The sequence below is a fragment of the Opisthorchis viverrini genome (genome assembly GCF_000715545.1).
Source record: "Opisthorchis viverrini unplaced genomic scaffold opera_v5_75, whole genome shotgun sequence".
Taxonomy (NCBI): Eukaryota; Metazoa; Platyhelminthes; class Trematoda; order Opisthorchiida; family Opisthorchiidae; genus Opisthorchis; species Opisthorchis viverrini.
The window spans coordinates 442,412-464,159 of NW_008751732.1; the positions used below are offsets into that span (position 1 = coordinate 442,412).

Below are 21,748 nucleotides of genomic sequence, written 5' to 3' on the forward strand. Positions count from 1 at the left end.
AACATGCTCACTGTATTTTGGGTGAGTAAACCTGGAGGGGGGGACTTTTTAAAAAAAAGTGCGCATCAAGATGCAGGAATACTGGTGACCAACAAATCCATGTTTTTGAAAAGTTGTTAATTAATCCCGTCAAAGTCTATTGTGGAGCGATTTAGCTGCTAGCATGGTATGGCTTCGTGTGTTCCTAGGTTATCTAAAGTGGAACAATGAAAATCGTCATTCTGAATTCAGTTGATATTGTAGCATAGGCTATTCAAACATATGCTTAACTGAATTTACATGGGTGTACTTGAATTCTGAACCTTGGAATTGTTGCTCCGCTGCAGTTAAACTGTTAAAATGCAGTTAAGGTTGCGAAAAAAAGCAACGCAAATCGACGAAGTCCCCAAATTCATCCCGAGTTGAAAAGCAATCGCCTTAAGAGCAAGTGTGAAACCGAGATAAATGTAAAACCGATGTTAGACAAAAAGGTAGGCCACGAACCAACTACTTCAATCTCACCCCGAAGTTTACTACTTGGACATAATGCAAGTTCACTTTTCTGGGGATGAAATTCGGAACATCCAAACGATTCGGAGACCGATAATCATTCACTTTGTCTCATTCTGCACTATTTCAATTCGGTAAAAGACACTGATTGGTTTTTTGGAACCTGCTAATTACATTTCAATGTCTTCGGAATATAGCAAACAGAATTAAGATTGCTTGGTGTTCTTTTTTTGAGAAAATCACTCATGTCGAACGTTGTGTACAATAAAACATTTTCGAGCAGAAATACTGTCAAAGCAAATGCCAAATGGCAAAAATAAACACTGCGGTTTGCGGACCACCAGAAATGCGCCTTATTAATCAGTGCGTTTGTGGTAGTCTCATCAAAGAAGACTGGGTACTAGAATGAAGGTTTTTAGTGAAGTGTTGATTACCGGGGGTTTTCATTCAGGTCGCAGCGTAACATTTTGTCATGCTATGAAAACGTCTATTTCTGTCTCCGAGGAGAGATCTCATTGTGATCGAATTTACATTAGGCAAGGAAAGTGGTTCGTATTGAGCCCATAATTCAAGTGATAACTCCTTCTTGAAGTACTTGTTTACCGCAAAAGATTATCTATTTACTGAGGATTACTCATTAGTAGCTTTAGTGAGGCTACGAAGTGAAATTCGTCTGCAAATGATTTTGCGATTGGGTTTCATTTACTGGTTAAGCTGACATCAATCGATCTTAAGAGCTGAATTCCTAAAGAAAAAAGCTTAATTGTGAGTTACTTTGCTGTGCAAGCAAGACAACCTACAACGGAATTTGTCCGATGGTTTCGCGTTGGTGAGGGTTGAGAGTGCAATCTTCAAACTGTTTACGGTCAATCTGGCCGTTGCACAAACATCCAACGCGTAGATCAGGAAGCTCAGGAGTATTTCACTTGCCGCTCGAAGGACGTTCGGATCAAAAGACGGAGTGGTTTTTGAGCAGGATTTTGTCTGAACATCTGTTGTAGGACCAGATAGCTGTGAGTAGATGCGAGCCAGTATACGAGCTGTGCCTGCGTAGTCCAGTGATGCGTTGGGGTCGTTTAGCTGATGAAGACCAAATTCACGGAATGTTTCGACCACACGACTGAGTTCCATGAAGCGAACTAAAGTTAGCGTGAAAATAAAAATTATATCAGCCATGAGTATGATTTCAGAGAAGTTGTCTACTTTGTTTATCGGCAATTAACGGTAAATATTTCGGCCGCAAAGTTAATTGGTCGCTTCACGCATTCTGGCTTGAAGTTATGTAGGCTGTCTGTTTGGCTTCAAATACGCTATGAGAAACTCGATCAGCTCTGTTTCGACGTGTGCATTCCGACATGTGTTTCACGTCGGTACCAAATAGGACTCAACGGGGCCAAAGTGCCTAGTTGTAACAATCGACTATATGCTTCCAATGTAAACTTAGTATGATTGGCTTTGGAATACTTTAAATACGCGTGCTTCGTATCAGCACTTCGGCAGCTTTACTGGAAACACAGATAAACAATTACTACCTTACACAAGCGATTCCTAAAAAGCAAGAAAGATGGAGCGTCGTTGGACGGTTTTGAGGTTGAGTGACTGTTCTTATTCAAAAATTGTAGATGTTCTGCATAGTGTATGAATTAAAAACATTGCTTCATATCCTAAAATGGCGTGGCCCCGTTTAACCGTATATATGCTTCTTAGGAGAAAGTTTAATTATTAGGAGTCTCCCAGCCCAAAATTTCGAAAACATCAGATAATAACCAGAAAGCGAAACGTATAAATTAAAGGCGTCATTTTCAATGAAAATTCAATTGTTTAAATCACAAAAAAGTGCTTTCCAAACAGAGTGTTTCTAAATTTTTAAGTACCACACGATTGCGCAAATTATTACATCTGGGAAAAACAAGTCTTCAGCTATAAGCCAAACTAAAACCATGACTTCAGTATGAAAGCAATTCCAACTCACACATCCACTGGGTGTCAAAAAATTCAAGACATTTAGTCACAGTTGTACTAGGTACTTCAATACACGTTTCCTAAGCTTATTGGGAAAGATGCGATTGCCAGCTGTTGGACGTTTAAAGCGGGGGGGGGGGTTAATGTTGTAAACATCATTATCTGTTCAATGCATGTGGGCGTGCTTCCACATGCCAAATATTCGTTGTTTCGATCTCAACACCGCACAGGCTACTCACAAATGGTATGTGCCAACAACGGAAATGCTTTGTTTTTGAGCCCTTATTGACTTTATGCCTACTGAACAGGACAGAATCAAACTGATGGAACGGCAATTTTACTATTTTGGAAACCAATCCCGAGTTAAAGAACTGGTACCGGCAAATGCTTTCAGGTTCACTGTCAGCGTCTGATCCCTTTATGAGTGGAGATTATTCTGAGACGAGTGCCTGCTTTGAGACGTATCGTTTCGTTCATCTCGTGTTAAGTTTACTTTTGTGAAGGGATTATAAGGCCTGAAAAATGTGCATTTTATGTGCTCAGTACCTTACGTTAAATGTTCGAATAATAACATTAGGAACTATCGCACTTACTATCGTTTTGTTTGTTAATTAGGAAAGTTTTTACAAACCATTTATAAACCATTTAAAAAATAACGCATACTAACAAGAAGACTTATGGCTGCATACATAGTTAAACATCCATCAATAGCTAATTAGAGGCTTGTTAACAAAACTCAGTTTACTTTTCATATGGCATTTGCTGTTGGGATGAATCATCATGAATTTAGTCGACCAATTGTCAGAATGCATCAGGCACAGAAAAGCGTAACTAGATGGGTGTCTTACAGAGTGCAGTTAACGTGAGCTATGGACAATGGATAACCGAATATTGACCGTTGTAAATTATCGGTTTCATCCACTATATTTAATAATAGGATCACCGAGCGCAGCCCACGAACTTATTGTTGAGCTGCTGTGCTTTAACATACTGTTCAACACTATACGCGTGGCCCTGCTTTGGATGTCATGCTTGTTGAAGTTTCGGTGAACACCTATTATCTGTTTGTTTCAACTTTGTAATAATTTGGTGAAGCAGTGGACATTATACACCATGAACTATATAGCATGGATATCATCATTTGTTCAGTCAGTGCTCCTCTGTTATTTTTATGAAGGTTCGATGCCCCAGCTGTCGATTGTAAAACCCAGTTATTTCCTGAACTTCTCAGGTTTATGTTAACCAATTTATCTAATGGTCACCAGGTCACTTTGCAACCAATCTCCATGACACTTTAGCTGTAGCGCCCTTCCGGTGCCTAACTGCCATGCCACCAGAAAGAAGCACGGAGGCTGGGATACTGCCAGGTTGCCCAAGCCTAGACAAGGAAATTTGAGAGACAGCGGTTGGGTTCGAACCAGGAACCTTCTTGCCAGTAAATTTGCGCTCAAATAACTGAAACATTTTTCCACATGACAGTATCTTCATAATAATAAATAACCTTGACGGGACCTATCTAAAAACGTCTTTCTCTTGTTCATACGATTCAGTGCATCAAGAAACTCGAAATGTTTGCTACAACCGCATTTTCTTTTGACAAATCAGACGTCTTCAATTACAAGTTTTGTACATCCTGCGTTACTTTTACTCATATACTATTCAATTTTTGGGCAGTCATTCTTTGGCAACTTGGATTCGCAATCTCGTTTACAAGCACGAGACAGTCCTCAATACGGTTGATGGCTGTCATGGCGGCCTATTCTTATCCGTTTAATATACTCTTAATGGAATGATATATTTCCTTGCGTCTCTTATCATACAATGATTTTCAAGGAGTCATCTGTGGATAATTTATAGTGTCAAAAGGACCTTATCAGATTCATGTATTAGAACCGATCACAGATAAGTGGACTTGAAACCGGAAGGGCTGATACTCACCAGATAACTATGTATATAGGAGGATATGAAGGCAGTCAAATTTAAGTATACTAGGCTTACCAAAGTAATAGTCATAAGGTCTTTATAAATGTCTTGGATTACACTGAATATTGAGAATTTATGTCAACTAAATCCACTTAATTTCAGAATTGAGATTCCGTAAACATTACCGTTTATTTCTCTTCTTTCATAATATCAAGAGGCAACATCTCCACTCCTCTAGCTGTTCGTGTTACTCTCTTCATTTCCCAGAACTTTTGATATGCCTATCCATATTTTACCAGTTAACCATTTTTTTCGGACCTGGGCGATATTTCGCTGCAAAGAAGTACGTACTGAAGCAAGGCAGTTATTATAGTTGAGGACCCTCCTGGCCGTTCGGTGTATGCCGTGGCATCCACATCTTTTAGGCTTACAAGTTCAGTCAAGAAAACTTTCGCTAGAAAATTTAACATGCTAAAAACGTGCTAAAAACACTGATAAATATATATCTTTGTAATGTACTACTCATAAGGTTGCTGAAAATCCGTCTACAGCTCACGACCGGTTTCGCCCTTTTTGGGGCTCATCAGGTAGGTGCAGTCCCCGGGTTTCCGTCAAGCTTATGTTCTACTTGAAACCAAATTGCACGAAATTAGCGAATATACAATCATTTGCAAATGCCGATTCCGTGCAATTTGGTTTCAAGTAGAACATAAGCTTGACGGAAACCCGGGGACTGCACCTACCTGATGAGCCCCAAAAAGGGCGAAACCGGTCGTGAGCTGTAGACGGATTTTCAGCAACCTTATGAGTAGTACATTACAAAGATATATATTTATCAGTGTTTTTAGCACGTTTTTAGCATGTTAAATTTTCTAGCGAAAGTTTTCTTGACTGAACTTGTAAGCCTAAAAGATGTGGATGCCACGGCATACACCGAACGGCCAGGAGGGTCCTCAACTATAATAACTGCCTTGCTTCAGTACGTACTTCTTTGCAGCGAAATATCGCCCAGGTCCGAAAAAAATGGTTAACTGGTAAAGTTTCTACTAATTTCTCTTACATTCCACCGCACCATATTTATTGAATCTGTTTTATTAAAGCAGGGTACCAGCACATTGTACAGTTTAAATTTATTTTACAGTTTATTTTCAAATTTGCACGTTTTGGTAGATTTCTATGGTTCACACGTCTTTTTCCTGATCTACTTAAGAAGAATTCATTGACGCGGCTCTAGATCGATATTATGAGATAGTCTTGTACCTTTTATTGGAATAACTTGTCGCATAACATATAGTCAGTTCCCCTTTATCCTTAATTGTGTGATCGTATTCCCGGTGGGATTGTCCATCCCAACACCGCAGCTCTCGACGACATTTATTAATCATGCAAAACATCCTCTTATTTCAATGCAGTTCTATCCTGCCACCGTACATTTAGCTATCTTTTTTGAAATTATTGAACTGCATGAAAGGGAATTTCGATAGAGCAATTCTTGAAGTTTTGTTAACGTTTCACAACCTCACTTATAGCTATTAACCCATTTGCTCATTACTCGCATTTTTTCCTACGGAAAGGGCACTATGACTATATATCTATTTCATGCCAATAATTTATTCGTTCATTTAGCTGCTAGCATAGAAAGTTCAACTATTTTCCGAAGTTTGTCACAAAAAACTCGAAGTTGTAGGTAGATTCATTTATTCCGCGGATAATATGAAAATTACCACAAAGGGTGCACGCTAACGTCTCTAACAAACATGGTGAGTGACGTTATCAGGAGAAAATTCTTCAAGCAAACAGATATTTCACGAGTAGCCTTTTTACTAGACGGTGACTAAATTAAGCTTACCAGCTCATTTCGATGTCTACGGACACATCAAACGAGAAGGCATATGGTGAAATTCAACTCGGCACAGAATGCGTAAAAAACATATTTTAATAACGCACATAGGTATTTTGAGGAGCAAATAAAGCCAGCTCATTTGCAAAGGCGAATAATCAAAGCAAAGGGTTTGCCTGGTTCTAATATGACTATTTTAAGCTAGAACTATTCAACCTGAGAAGTTTTATTAACGGTGCATGAGATACCTTTTAGCGATTTGAAACTTTGACAAGACATCAAAGTAGATACCTGGGAACTGATGATCCCGTGAATAGTTTTGTAAATCTACTCGTACATCAGTGGCTTATATATGAGTATAGGTTACAGCTCGGTCTCGCAGTTTGAAACTAGAAGCTGAGTTCATCAGAATTGCACAGGCTCCGTTACTAAACCTAAGATTGTCTTTTCGTAACATGTCCCAAGCGGATGTATTCGCCAAAGGGAACATAGCCCGTGAAGAGTGCTTTGATCTCCAAAATAAAATTTGACCTCCAATGCAACTTGTACGCAGTTCCAGAGTAATCTTGAATCTGGCGTTTTTTTCAAGGAGGCTTTTCAGCTTGCAGTAAGTTAATGGACCGGCGGTCCATCTCACTGCTTTCCAACTGTATCGACTCTACATTAGCAAGTGGGTAGTTTTGTTCTGGTTGTCTCTGGGCTTATCGACAATTAAAAGCAATTCCAATATTTCAAAATGGATACTTTACAGCAACTCTGCTTTTACCGTCTACTTGATAGAGATACCCCTCTAGATTAGCGTGGCAACTACATTGAATACTCTGGTACGTTGTACTCTCCAACCTTTTCGGATATTTGGAGAATGAGTGTATTTTTTTCACTGACTGGGAGCTGGAAGTAGGAAATAATCATTTTAGTGACTTCAGCATCGTTGCATCTGTTGATGCTGAGGTGCTGATTCCATAAAATGATGCAGCAAAAGCAAATTATAAAATAGTTAATATAACTTAACGCCCACATAAAATATTCTGAATAAGTAATTAACAAATTAAATCCTTACCTTCATCTAGCTCGTCAGTTACACAGATGATTGCTATTAGGTGCATTTCAAAATCGTCTGAGGCTCCTGACCTAACTCTGAATGGATTCTTACTTTAAAGTAAGTGACGGTTAATCAGACGTGCGTAGGGCTAGGGTCATTTCTCTAAGAGTTGGATTGTGCTTGAAAATACAGATTACAAGTATTCAAGTGGAATACTCTTTATAGTGACGATAAGCAACCTTCGACAAGCAGTAAATATACGAAACTCTTCATTGATTTACTTTATGCTATCCTGTTGGTTTTATCACCCTCTCGTCAAAACTGGGGTTTTGATAATACAAGCGGTTCACAATAGATAAGCTAACCATAACACGGAATAACCGAACCCCAACAAGTATCAATCCCCTAGTTTCGGGAAAGAATTCGAAGTTTACACGGAAGCGCTCTGTACGTTTGCAACGCAAAGCAACTGCAACAACTGGTTGACGATGAGCCTACTTCGGCAAAATTACATGTGAGTTTTGTTCTTGTAGCATGGACTGTATGACTGGCGTGTATCTCTTACCGTGCTATAAGAGCGGTAGTGCATGCATTTTGGCACTTCTTTAAAATCTGAGCGTCAGCGGCTGTATACACAGCTTGTTTATTCAAAAGTTCCAGATAATGTATTATTTTCTCTTAAAAATAGTTATTAGGGTTGATAGTGTAATTGACATGCAGTGCTTCAAATGATAGAAGTACATCTTTTCTTAACACACCTTACACAGAAGATTAATCGGAAGTATTCATTCTCTTTGTGCTTATTTATTGCTATCAAAATCTTGGTGCGATTTTTCGCTGGTGCAAACATAGAAACTGTGATGCCGAACGTATCATGAATTGGGTCTGCTCCGAGAAGTGTCGAGGCTCACAAGACGGCAAAAAGCCTAGTCGTATGCTTTTCATTTGTGGTCACTTTTTGGCACGATCGTTTTAAAATCCAAACAAAAGACAATCCAGTATAGCTTCTTGGTTTGCTTATGGCCTGTCTGGATCTACTTAATACGTCTGAAAGAGAACATCACAAATGGTTAGGAATGACGGCACTGTTTTGACGGATTGAAAACAGTAGCAATACCCCTTGATAATGTTCAGCAGAATGCTATTCAGTCATTCGAACACAGAAGATCACTATCACCAGGGCGTGTATTCTGTAAGAGGACTCAAGGTAAGCTGAAGTAAGACACAAAAGGCTTCTCTTTCTAACTTCCCTTAAAATGTTCCAGTAGTCTTCCAAAAGAATTTTATGTCTAGCTAATGGGATTGCAAGAAACTACATTCCACTTTTGTGTTGTTGTCGAATACTTCTGTAAAAGCCTTGCCAGTAGGTGAGATGTGCAATTAGACTAGGCTAAAAAAGTCGCAAACCACGAATAGTGATTTATGTTACCCAAATATGGTAATGACAATACTACGCTCATTCTATAGGGCGAAATTACCAAGTTAAATAACCCTCATAATTTTATGGTCTCATGCACGACGTTTGTTTTGTTTCATATGCGGCGAGACAATTTCATTTTGGTGGACTAGGTTTAAGCAGTGTTTCCCTAGAGGGTAGTTTTAAGAATAGACAAATTGATTCATTCAGGTGTGCACAGGTGGGCTTTAGATACACACCTAAGATGCAATCCGAAGGAGCACACGAAGTTAAACACTCTGGCCAGGTGAAGAATATGTTAAAATTTAGTCTCATTTAATAAAACAGCAGGAAGCTGATACCATTACAGAACGTAATCACATAATGCAACTTACACAAAGTTCGTTGTTGTATATATCTCAGTTTGCTTGCAGTCCGATAGGCAGCGAAACGAATGGTATCAAACTGACGCAATTCTGTCGGAAAGCAGTAAAACATGTCGTTTAGTGAAAGGCGCATGCCATACAAGAGGAAATAAAACATTTTACCTGAAAAAAAAACGCTGGTTAATTTTAGTTAATGGAGACAAGATTACAAACGTTAAATCTAATCGGTTAGTGGAATTCGACTGGAATGAACACGGTAGCGGCATTGTCTTAAATTTTAGATGAATGACACTCGGATGAATAGGTGACCTTGGGAGAAGTTATGTAAATACCTAATGGCCAAACAAATAGTGCTAGAGAAGCTGCGAGGTTTTTGAGGAATTGCCATGGAATGATTGACTTGTTGCCTTGAGTGCTATCAGCAGTAACTGTGGAGCGGGGTGCTGATTAAGGAATCACTCTCCGACCATCCACGATATACTAGGTTTTATGATTCCTCGTTTGGGTGTAGAATAAAGGGACGATATCTCATTCAGTCGGTCGTGTACGGACTAATTCAGGTAAAAGCGAATTCGGCAGCCAATCTTTCAGGATAAATCTTTCTTTCAACTCACGTTTTGTTTTCAGTTACTTCCAAAGGTAACTATGGTTATTCAAGGCCGAACTATGATAGATGCCTAAATTTGTTAATCATACCCTTACTATCAATAAATTCAAAATTTGCAGCTGTGTAATATTTCCAAGTTTATTTGAATCCTGATAGTTTTATTGGCAATAAAGCTTTTAAAAGTGAGAGGGTTAAGCGTTTGCTAAATCAAGAAACTTTATGTTTATGCATGGTTCATATCTCACTAGAGGTTCATAGATTCCTGTTGGACCTATGAGGTTCAGTGACGCACGTTGACAAATTTGTGGCTTTGAAAAGACTCCAATGAAACGGACTCGGTCGTATTAAGTACCAAGTTCAAATTGTTGGAACGTTTAACCAAATCACAAAGCACCGTTCATTGATAATAGTGTTTCATTAGAAAAAATCTATGAGCCGCAAAATCTCAATTAAACAGACGAAACGATATAACTTTCGCAAACCTAAAGGATTCTTCAGCTGTCGGGAACCTAGCGTACAGTGCGCAATAGGGTTACTAATTAACTGGCACAAATGTGTGAAAATTTGGGATATTGGTGGCCACTTACAGTGCTATCCAAACAAGAGAGATTTTGGCATGCGCGACTTTTGCGGACGACTATTTTTCACCTTCGACTGCCATTTCCTAGCTTTAAAGTAAACTTGTTTGTAGATGGCAGTTTGTCTGACATTTCCCCGTACCTGGTTCAAATCAGGCGAAATGCCACCTCGAAGTTTTGGAGGTCTGCATTTTTGTACACTTGCCCGTAGAACTGAACTGGTAAAAGTAAGAACTGAAAATCAACTAGTGCCAAAGCATCAAGAACTGTACTGGAAGGCGGTTCGCGGTAATGCAGTGGACAAATGTCGCCGTAACTCTCTGTTCGAATATCACATTTTGTACGCTTGTGGTAACAGGTGGCAGAGTTAGACTTTCAACTTGCGTTTCCAGGGGCCAATCAGGATGATATTTTGAAAATTTTGAATTTGACTTCAGATTAGCTTTGCCTTTTAAACAAAGACATTCATTTTACTTAATAAGGAAGCGAACTGAAACAAGAAAAACCTGGGGTTCCATAACCCCTTCCCGCGAATGTCTGCTCTGGCTAGAAAACTGTGTTCACGCACTTTTAGAAAACTATTTTGGAGAATAGAATTCGACTAGACAAGAACCTATCGTTGTATAAGATTTAAGTGTAGGTATTGAACCTAAAGTGTCTATATCAGTTACTAGAGCTAGTAACCTGGGATTAATAGTCACTATGTATTGACCTGATATGTATAACTAATACACGCTTCATCGAGGTACAAAATCCTTAGATTTTCCGGTCCTTTTACGTCTACTTCATGTAAATTGAGCGTAAGGAAATAAAGTCGCAACTGCATCCTCATATTTACAATGAGAATGTCAGTCACATTGCCGTTGCCTGTTTGTTGCGTCATCTATTGTTCCTTTACCTAGTATATTTTAAAGCTAAAATATCATCGAACACATGCGATATAAAGGAGAATAAAGCACTTTTGCCTTCTCAGCGGTTGCGTGCGTTAGGCATAATTAGGAGGTTGGCAGGAGGATAGCACAGACAATTGGAAGCTAAGTGAATGGGAACCGTATCTCATTACTCCCGATTCGTCCTTGATGTGCTTTAGCCGAACAAATCATAACGTGGTGTAAAAGTAACATTTACTCAAATAACAACCGGTGGCTGCAAGTTGATTTTTTAGCATTCATAAAGTAAAATACACCTCAGCCTACAGTTCGAAGAAATGTCCGTCAGCTGAGCCGTGAAAACGGTGTTCGGCATGCCAAAGAGGAGAGCTGTTGACTTTAAAGAGATTTGATGGATTCTCGACGTTCAGGTGAAGTTCACTCTCCATTAAGTTCACCGTACATCGAATTAAAATATAATGACAAGTACCGAAACTAGTTTCAACAGTGGACGAATTCAAACTTGTAATCACATCATGACTGTGGACATATCGCCCCACTTGCTATAGAAATACGACGCATGGCGGCAACCAGCTGACACCGCACCGAGTTCACGAACACTAAAAAAATAGCCTACTCGTTTCACTGGAATCTATGCCAAACAGTGCTGTATTCTTTGGTATATTAGGACGACATGCACTTGCAAGGGATGAGTACAACGGACAACAACTTATCCGGAATAATTAATCAAATAATGTTACCAGAAGAAGCCGTCATTCAAAATAAGTATGAGTCGGTAGGTTTCATCTTTTTTTCTACAGCTGATCATCAAATATCAGGTACTGTGAATTTCGCCAAATTTACTGTGAATAAGTGGATTGAAAAACGTTGTGTTACCCTCAGCGGACAGTGTTCTCCTGACTTACTATAATTCTGAACAGACATCCTAGATTCAGCTGCAGTCTGCGCTCTTCGAAACCTGTTGTCACTTACCAAAATTCATAGCTTTTTGTCAAAATTCCAAAAGCTGTTCTCATTAGTTATGACTCAGGCTCGCAAGTTTTCCTCATATAGAGGCTGGTTACAAATTATTTCTGGAAAATGAATAACGACTCCTCTATTCGGATGGCACATAATAGAAATCTGATATCCATATGTGTTGATTTACGAGCGTGTCTGGAATTTGCACATTCACACACATCTGTCCGGTCACGCAAGTGGTTGAATGCTAGCCAGGGCAGGATGCTTACAAGGATGTGGAGAACCTAGTCTCTCCAGGTACCATTTATCAAACTGGTCTGAGCTGGATTTCATTTTGTCCCTATGCTTATATTCAGGATCATAATTTTTTATCGCTCAGTTTGGTCAAACCAGGAGGTGGACAAATAAATTGTTCTGCCGCGGGCAACGAATTCACAGACAATTTTTAAAAAAATATATTAAACGACTGAAACGTCATGGTGAAGATTATATGTATTTGTTGAAGAACAGCTGCAATGATTGCAGACAGCGCAATTATTCCCTTCCGAATTAACTGCCTGAGGGTTCTAAACACAAAGGATATCTTTTAAGAGCGCGAAAAAGTCGGTGAGAATGTCATTTTTTTAGAAAAAAAGGCACAATACCATCATCAGCTGTAGGCTACCGGTCTCGAACGTTAAACAAAGTATTCATAGTCACCACGTTTCATACTACTTCCTGTGAAACGTTCTTGTCAGCCCGGCTTCAATAATTCTACTGACAAGTAATCACGTAAGTTGCTCCAATAGCTGCCGGCTTTATTAAAGCTTTATCAAGTCATTTCTTTGTGAATTACTCATAAAACGGAGAGTGTCTGCCTTAACTGTTCTTTTTCAAAATATTTGCGGCCTCCGTTCATGTTGCCTCAAAATTCCGTTCCTAGGTACCAGCATCCTTATTGCACGTGTATTGACTGCATCGGGGATGATCACAAGAATCTTGACGTGTGAAGAGACTTTAATCATATCGGTAACACAGCTCTGATACGGTCCAGAATGTAATTGTTAGAAGCAGGATTTCCGTTTCAAGTGGTGGTGGGATTTGGCGAACGGCTCACCTGCACTTCTCTGTTGGGCAGTGTATTTAGACGAAAACACTAGTTCATTGCTAGTCAACCACATCCATTTTCCTTAGCACAAGTGGCGACAAACAAAAATAAATTTAACTGTTTTGATGCCAACTGTCAGAAATTTTTGGACCTCAGCAAACATTTGATAGAATAGACCACAAATGAGAATGATGTTAGATAGATCTGTCGTTGTTCCTTTTCACTTATACCGTCCCTCCAAAATGCTATGAGGAAGCACATCGCATTCAGGATCACATATAGCAACACAGATGTGCTTTCACCTGTGAGAAAGGTTACACGGCGTCCAACAAGGTATACGAACACACAGTCATAGGATGGTATAAACGTTTATGCCACACGCTGTGTCCATGAAACGCAACAGAACAAAGTTTTCGGGTGTTGTAGATGACCGCTTGTTATACTCTAGGACTGGACAATTACGGAGAAGCATTTGTAGTGAGAAACAGCACAGGGCAGAACCGTATAAAGATTATGTATAACGTCAACATTTTCTTTAGCTTTCGGAGCTCAACACTCGTCAAGCTATTTATCACGCAAATCCAGATTTCCAAGCTGAAGTACATTCAGTCTGGCTGAAAATACCGACCGTGCAGACCGTCGTGGTTGTAACCTAAAGGTACCCTTATGTATCAAGTCAACTCCACCTCAAAAAGAACCACTGGTTTCACCAGATACTGCGGTCGCAAAGATGTAGGATTCATTGTGACAGAAGCGGCGCTTGCTTACGTTTGAGAAAAATCTAGTCAGATATCTATCATTTGATTTTGCAATCGTGTTCCCGAACAGCGGCCAGAAGGAAAATCTGGTTGCTACCGCTGTTACCGTGACGAAGACATTACCAACATGATCCTTCATAAGGAAGTGGTACTATACTCATTGTCCTATGAAATAAAAAAATTTAATGCAGTCATTCCATGGAAGATCAAATAATCTTTTTGGTCTGCCGATCTATGGGTCAAACGGTTTGACGATACACTCAGGTAACTCTCACATATGAAAAATGGATTTGGGAACGAAATTTGCGCTCTCCATGGCGATGTTTCGCCCATCTGTAAAACATGGCGATTTGTACTCGAATTCTTATCAAGACATCTGCAACAACTGATTTACCACTGATAGAAGATGGTTCACATGTACTTAAAATACCACATTATCAACCCATAAAATCCATTTGACAAATTTGTGAATCACCAGCTGCTGCCATCTCATGGCAGTCAACTCCTCGCTGGTATTTTGTTACGGTGGGACGTTAACGTTTCATACAAGATAACCTTTAAAGGTGATATTCAACAGTTGAACTTTACAATTCTCGGACTACTGTCAAATCAAAAATAGTTCGCTCAAACAAGAATGCTCTCTTGCAAGCATAAGACCCCCTATCTCAGCAGTGATTATTCAAAGAACCAAGCGACGCTGGAAGATCCAATACGAACCATGTGTTGAAGGTCGAACGTCGGCATATTGTGCGCAGGTACCAGTTAGGCATACTTATTTTTGCACCGCCCATTAAGTAGTACCTTCCATCTGCTGGGGATTTTAGGTTTGAATCTCCTGAGAGATCCGGACAATATGGTTGCAGATCACAGTTTTGATGAATTCAGTGGTGCCAATCTTTGTTTCATCGACAGAAATTCAGAATTTAGACTCAGCTGCTTCTCGTTCTATTAAGATTTATCTCTGATGTTCAAGCTACGAGTCAGTTCTCCAACAAACTTTTCCTTCCGCCGAGTTTTTTTCTACACAAGACCAAAAAACCACTGTGCAGGTAACGTATTTACTCCAAGGGAAGAAACTGTGAGGTTGTCCAGTATTCCGAAAACCGGCGAGAAATCACAAAGTGAATTTATTGTCTAATGATCCGATGGTCTCCTACCATAACCTAAAATGTGATACAGGTTGTTCGCACGACTGATAATCCTGCAGTGACGTCGCATTATCGATATTCATAACTGACTTCCTGTGAGTTCATATTTTATAAATTTGGAAATGATTCCTGTGTTCTTGGAAAGCAGCAAAGCAATAGCCTCATTAGTGTCATCATGATAAGACAAACAAAACAGAACCCAGTTTTCTGACTGTCGCTCCAAAAGGCAAATTGAGAGGGCCTAAGCCTATTGTCATTTTAACAAGTAAATGGCTGGATATGCCAAGTGTTTTAAAATTACCTCGATTTATTTTCCATCTTTCCGATCTGAATCCATAGACACACTTCAGGAAGGTGGACAAGATTTGAATACATCAATATATAGGTCTGTGCCAATGCAAATACTTCATAGTGATCGGTAAATCAATTCTCTGAGCAGCCATAAAAATCGAACGCATCCAACCCTCGTTAATTCTGACCACCATTGGCAGAACAAATCCGGTGTGATTAATTTTCTTCAAGAACCAGATGTTACAAAACTTGGATACATAAAAACCTGACAACTTATGTCGATGTGTACAAAGACAATGTCATGGTTATCAAGCATCTTTTGGTCATGCCCTGTTCACCAAACTGCTTATGGAAGGCTCACCCGTGGAATAGATCTGTAGCAGTTAATATAGAAGGATAGACGCCACCCAAGTGATCCTACATCCCCATGCCATTGTGCAGTAAACTGAAAATCACTTGCCATCGTGGTTCGTTGTTCACAGAGACGGATGAGCGCCATAGCTATCAAGCCGGAACAAATTTTATCCAGCTGCTACCACCAAAGTAAGTGGACTTATTCTCGAGGTCGAAATAAAATCTGATGACAGGTACTACCGGAAGAAATTGTTTTGCCATATTTCATAGTGGATCCAATGAAAGTGTGTGGCTGCTACTACTGATTTTTACTTATGCTCTCTGTTTCTTCAGCTGTGTTGCACTTTCTTTGTGCTACACATATATGGTAATCCCATCCATTCTTATGTGCAGATGACATTTCTGTTTTAAATGCTGAGCTATTTACTGATCTTCATGCTATTTAAACGTAATCGGTGTACACACACGACCACTGTCAAACCGATTTGTGTCCATATTTTTGGCATATTTCTCCAAGGGTAAATTTGACCAGAATCCATCGGATATTGGTCAGGTAGCAGTCGTTCCGTTTGCTGAACTTAGTATTTTGCACGCAAATGTTTCGTCACCATGTGAGGGGGCTTCCTCAGTGCGCTACTGTCAACCGTCCACTGACGATATCTCCTCATATGGTGATGCAACACTTGGAAGCCAACTGTCAAGCTCCGTGAACCAGTCAGTTTTCAGCTGATCAACAGCCAAGTGATTTAGCGGAATACCATATTCAAACATATTGGCGAATTCACTGGAACAGCATTCCCACGTGTATTTAGAATTGGCTAACATTTATAAAAAGAACGCGTGCTATTTGACAAAACAGCAGTGTTCAAAATGATCAGGCAACAAGCGAATTATCATACTGGCCGATGAGTAGAGAAATCCAACTCACTCATTAATGCAAATACTATGCATAAACCATCGAAACTCGCTGGAACCAAAGCTTGTTTCACGTTAGCTGATTTCGCCCACCGACTGACCATGAATGAGCATGGTACCATAAAAGGCTTCATGATTCACCAAGCTCCGGAAATTTTTAGATTTTCAAAAGTTCAATTACAAAGTTGCAATGTTATGATAATAAAGCAGTCAATTTTACGGCTACAGCTAATGACGTGGTCAGGATTCAGTTGACATTTAACTCTAGAAACCATAAGCTATGAAAGTCTGGCCGTTTTACCAGACAGTTTTAAGGATGAAATATCATAGGAATATCACTCCACTGCCAGCATATTTCACGCTAGTACTGTCCCACATTTATTCCAACAGACAATCTATGTGTCCTGCAAAGGGTTAGAATCACAAACCTAATGAACAAAAGAACAAGTGATTCTAGCATCTCTTCGAGCTTCACCTCACTTTGTTCGATAAAATTCAGAACACACTCGTATTTTAAAATGAGCAAAATACGAAGGCGGTTAAATGTGGACAGTGATACCGAAAGTGCGTAAAATTAACCTCTCTCCTTTTGTGGCATCCTGACAACTGGGACAACCGATCATGCAAATTAGTTGACTCTAAAAACCGTTCAGCTATAGCACCCTGTCGGTGCCTAACTGCCATGCCACCCGAAGGAAGCACGGGGGCTGGGATACTGTCAGGTTGCCCAAACCTAGACAGGGAAGTCGAGAGGCAGAGGTCGGGTTCGAACCACGGACCTTCCGGCCAGTAAATTCACGCTCTAACCACTTCAGCCATCTCACCTCCATTAGTTGACTCTAACGCAGTGAAAGTCAATACCTGATTACCGTAAGCTTAGAAAATATTTAAACTTCCACCAAAACCACCGTCAGTTTGTCAACAATACCTGTAAAATATCGGTTGATTTACTGCCACATAATAGGTGTCTAATAATCCCAAATGAGCAGCTTAAATGTGATACGGTTTTTGGATAACGTTGGGTCTACCAAGCGGTTTTGGTGCTCAAACGCACCCAAGAGCAACAGTGATACAAATAATGTGCTCAAATATGTCCTTTTTGGCCAGGGATTCATGAGAGACATTGGACGGGACTTGTCTGGTCATTCAAGTTGCTGATAGATAGCATCAAATAGCTTTTACTGAGCTAAATGGACAGGAGAGGTCTACCTTAAGATAAAAAACGCACTGTCGATCACGGTTTACGTTCGATATAAGGTGTGTGTGACAAAGGAGATGGTAGGCCTTTGGCTTAAAAACGGCCCTGTGTCGAGCATTTTGCTTACCCTAGTCAGCAAACAAGGGTCCTGTTACAGCGTTCACTGGAGAGACTCTGCAACTTGACTGTCGATAAACTGCGGCGCATTTGTTCAGTAGCGTTTGCCTTTTTATGTTTTATAAACGTATAAACGAATCCCACCAGCCTGGCATCCAACTGCAGCTAGTTCACCCTGTTGTCTTCACAGCCTAACACATACGCAATGTCAATTTTCTCTATTCATACATAGGCCCATTAAAAAATTATCTGTCCTTCAACCAAAGCCTATCGTTTGGTCCCGTTTGACAAGTCCCTCTTTTAGTAGCCAAACTTATTGTGATGAAAGAACGAAGACGTACAGTAAAGTTTAAGGAAGCATAAATTAACCCATCCTACCTATGCTAGCATTATTTTTGTAAAATTAGGACCCTTCTGATGACATTTTTGTGCTTTTATGTAACTAAACGCCTTTGGCTTATCGTACATACTCGGCTACTTCACGTGGGTGACCGGAGCTCGTAATCAACGCAGGGTCCCTAGGTCTTCCATGAATATGTTCTAATGCCCATGCCTTTATCAGCTGTCACCGAGATGCAGAAATCAAACGTTGCCAAAATAATCAGAGACAATATGTGATTACTGATAACATGAAGCTGACTGTTGCATGAATGTATGCCTTTTCTTTCCATAATGACAAACTATTTTTCTAAAATATCAACTCACTCAGCAGACATTCCGACTATCCTGGCTCAAGATATGTGATTTACCAGATAAACGCAGGCTAAACCTATCACAGCCGTTCGCCAAAGCCACGGCAAAAATGACGCTGTTTCAGCTTAAATTCAGCAGAAAGATCACTCTCACATGTTTCATTGCTATGACTCAGCTACAGGTCGTTTGGCTTTTAGGCAGAAATTGGTTGAGGGGTAGATATCGGGGAACGACACTGTAGCAAGCTGTACAGAGAGGAGCTTCTTTCTGCAAGCTGAAGTGCGCACGTAATCATAATGAAGGATAGTACAAAACGTTTTACCGCAATTTGACTTGCACTGTTGATCGTACTAGTTTGCCTAGGTTATCTATACAAGCATGCTTTCTGTATTCGGAATAAATACAAAAGCTGATATCACAGACTACTCATTCCTTGATATCGCACCGAATTCCATTCATCAGAACATAGCGATTGAAAGTAACCTACTCATTTCTGCAAGCAGTCGTTTGAAGCCCATGGATGCTTGTACAGGGTAGACAGTTCCCAGTACTGGTTGTGCTGGTCGAACTGGCGGAAGATTGATTGCTGTTCCGGGAGGTGACATAGAGAAGGATGGCATCTGAGACAAGGTTTGTTGTTGGGCTGGGTACTGGTAATAACTGTTAGTTTGGCCATGAAGCGAAGATGGTGGGTGACTGTTGAATTGTGTCATGTTTCCTGTGGTATAAATGGGAGGGAAATTCTGCACCCCGTCGGGTTGATTCATGACTGGACGCGGATCAGGAAATGCAGCAGATGGTTTGGTTACACAAGAAGATGTAGAAGCGAACACAGATTAAAAACGCGCTCCAGTTTTCTTTCATAGCACGCACACAGGCTGATCTCTCTTACACTCCACTGGGATTTTATTTTCAAGCTGGTCTGATTAGTCATGTGTGGCTAAAATTGACGAAAAGATCAGAAACACATTTAGGTTAAATCACTAACACGGGGGCTATTCGACGAGCAGACTGGAAAGATCTAATCAAACTTCCCAATTTACATTCGAGAGATCGTTTTCGGGAAACAGACCTTTTTTTGGGAATAATGAGCATGAAACGGATTACGCGGTTTGGGTAAACTACTTTAATCTGAGGTCCCGTTGAGGATCCCGAAAAGGAACCTACCAATCACAACAAAGGCATCTACTAATAAATGAGAAGTTAGATTGCGCTGTCAGATCTGAATTGCATCTTCTGCCAAGCTGATGCAGATTTCTAATTCCTCACTAGGATGAAAACACGGACTCCACACCACTTAGCTTTACATGTTGAGACAAAGACGTGGACTAGGCGTACTCGTCCATACAGCGTTCCGATTGCAAAGTCAAGTAATTCTTATCTAAAATTTAGAGAAGAGCCCTACATATATTTCACCTTAACTACAGGTCAAAACAACCTATTTGTTTAAGCTTCAATCTTTAATTTGGCGTCTGAGTATAAGGAGACTATTTTATTATGGAACCAGATGACAACCTGACTCTTGTCATGCATAATGTACACGGTCAGTAGAAAGCTTGAAAAACAAAGACTCCTTTATCACTCATTGTGATAAACTGAGGCCACCCCAGCACTTTTTGTTAGAGTCAATTGTCCGTTGAAACAATTTAAAAGTCATTCTAACATCCCACTGACGTGTATGGAAAGAAGACGGAAACGATTCCCTTTGTGAGCGCTAGGGCTATGGTGTCAGGAGAAAAGACCAACCATACTGTGCGCTTTATTTTAATACGAGCTGCTCGCATCAATACTTTTTGTCTGCTCCAGGTAACAGAACAGATCGATTTATTTGTGGAGAACCCAAGGTACTGACAAACAATCGTTTTATGGCGCGTCCAAAAAGTGAGTCATCTTGTCTCAGCGGTCAGTTCTGATGCCGGTTTTTGTTGTGTTGTAATCTAATGCGAAAGACAATTTTGGCAAGTTTGAAATTTCGAAGGCAACGAAAGAAAAAAAGATTTAAGTTTTAAAGATAGTCAGTATTTTGGTACCATTTTAGCATGAAGACAACAATTGGAAGATGACTTCTGTTGTTGCGTGATTCGGTTAATAGGCTATGGTTAGGGAAGGATGAACAACAGAACCAAAATCCACTTGTACTTGTTCTTATCAGGAGTATTTGCGTCCTATTCAGTCTTTTAGGCTGTCACTTCCTTGATACATTACGTTTTTGAGGATTTGGTAAATGCGGACTCCTTTTCCACATTTCGACGCATCTCAGAATTTGACTGACCGATGCTTTACAGATACCAGCAATTAGATCAGGCACACGAACAGGATGACTCACTGCGGCCATTGTCTGGGACGTTTGCCGCTGCAACCCCAGGATCCCTGCTGCTGGGATACAGCCGTGTATGCGGTGTCACGGAGACAGACAACAATTAATTCGGCATTCCAACGACAAATCACTGGTAACGTAGTCGACGAACTATTGTTCCAGCTCTCGTTTTCACTTACCCGAATAGAAGTTTGCGTAAGCTGCATACGAAATTGGATCGAAATTTCTCCACCCACCAGACTGGGCAAAAATGGTAGGACGCAGACGGCTATTTACTGTCAGTCATCGCAAACGGGACACAGTCGTCCTTTCTATTGAGGCCGATCCCAGGAGGGATCAGTCCTCATAAATGATTCATTTTGTTAATTTTTGGATGCAAGTCACGAAAGACAGACAAGTTTTAACAGGAATCATGTTGTAATGCACCCTTTAAAAAACCAAACGAGCCCCAGACGAGCATTTTTAAGCTGTTTAAGGTTACCCGTTGCAAGTTTTGAAGACCATCTTTGAGGCATGAGAAAAAAACTTCTGTTATGGGTGCTTCTCTAGGTTATTTTGTTAAACAGTATGATGTTGGGAAGACCAAATATTGACTACAATGAGTATCCACCTTCCGATTCTGTCTGAGATATGCGGGACCATTTGACACAAATACGTTTGAAGGTTGTCTAAGCCTACCACTTGACCAAACAGGTGATCAGAAACGAATTCGAAGAACAAAGCCATATGTTACTTAAGTTGGATAGCAGAACTGTATCACCAAACATTATTTCAACCTAACCCTGCTACTGGCGAGA

The 21,748-nt window shown here is 40.2% G+C and overlaps 1 protein-coding gene across 1 annotated transcript; it reads right to left on the reverse strand.

The window, feature by feature from the left end:
• Positions 1-1,263: 1,263 nt before the first annotated feature.
• On the reverse strand, positions 1,264-19,401 carry T265_13532 (hypothetical protein; the record flags this gene model as incomplete). Its single annotated transcript, XM_009169330.1, has 5 exons — positions 1,264-1,628; positions 3,786-3,933; positions 5,118-5,175; positions 9,050-9,128; positions 19,122-19,401. Coding segments are annotated over 5 exons (930 nt in total), but the record flags the coding sequence as incomplete, so codon positions are not given.
• Positions 19,402-21,748: the final 2,347 nt, after the last annotated feature.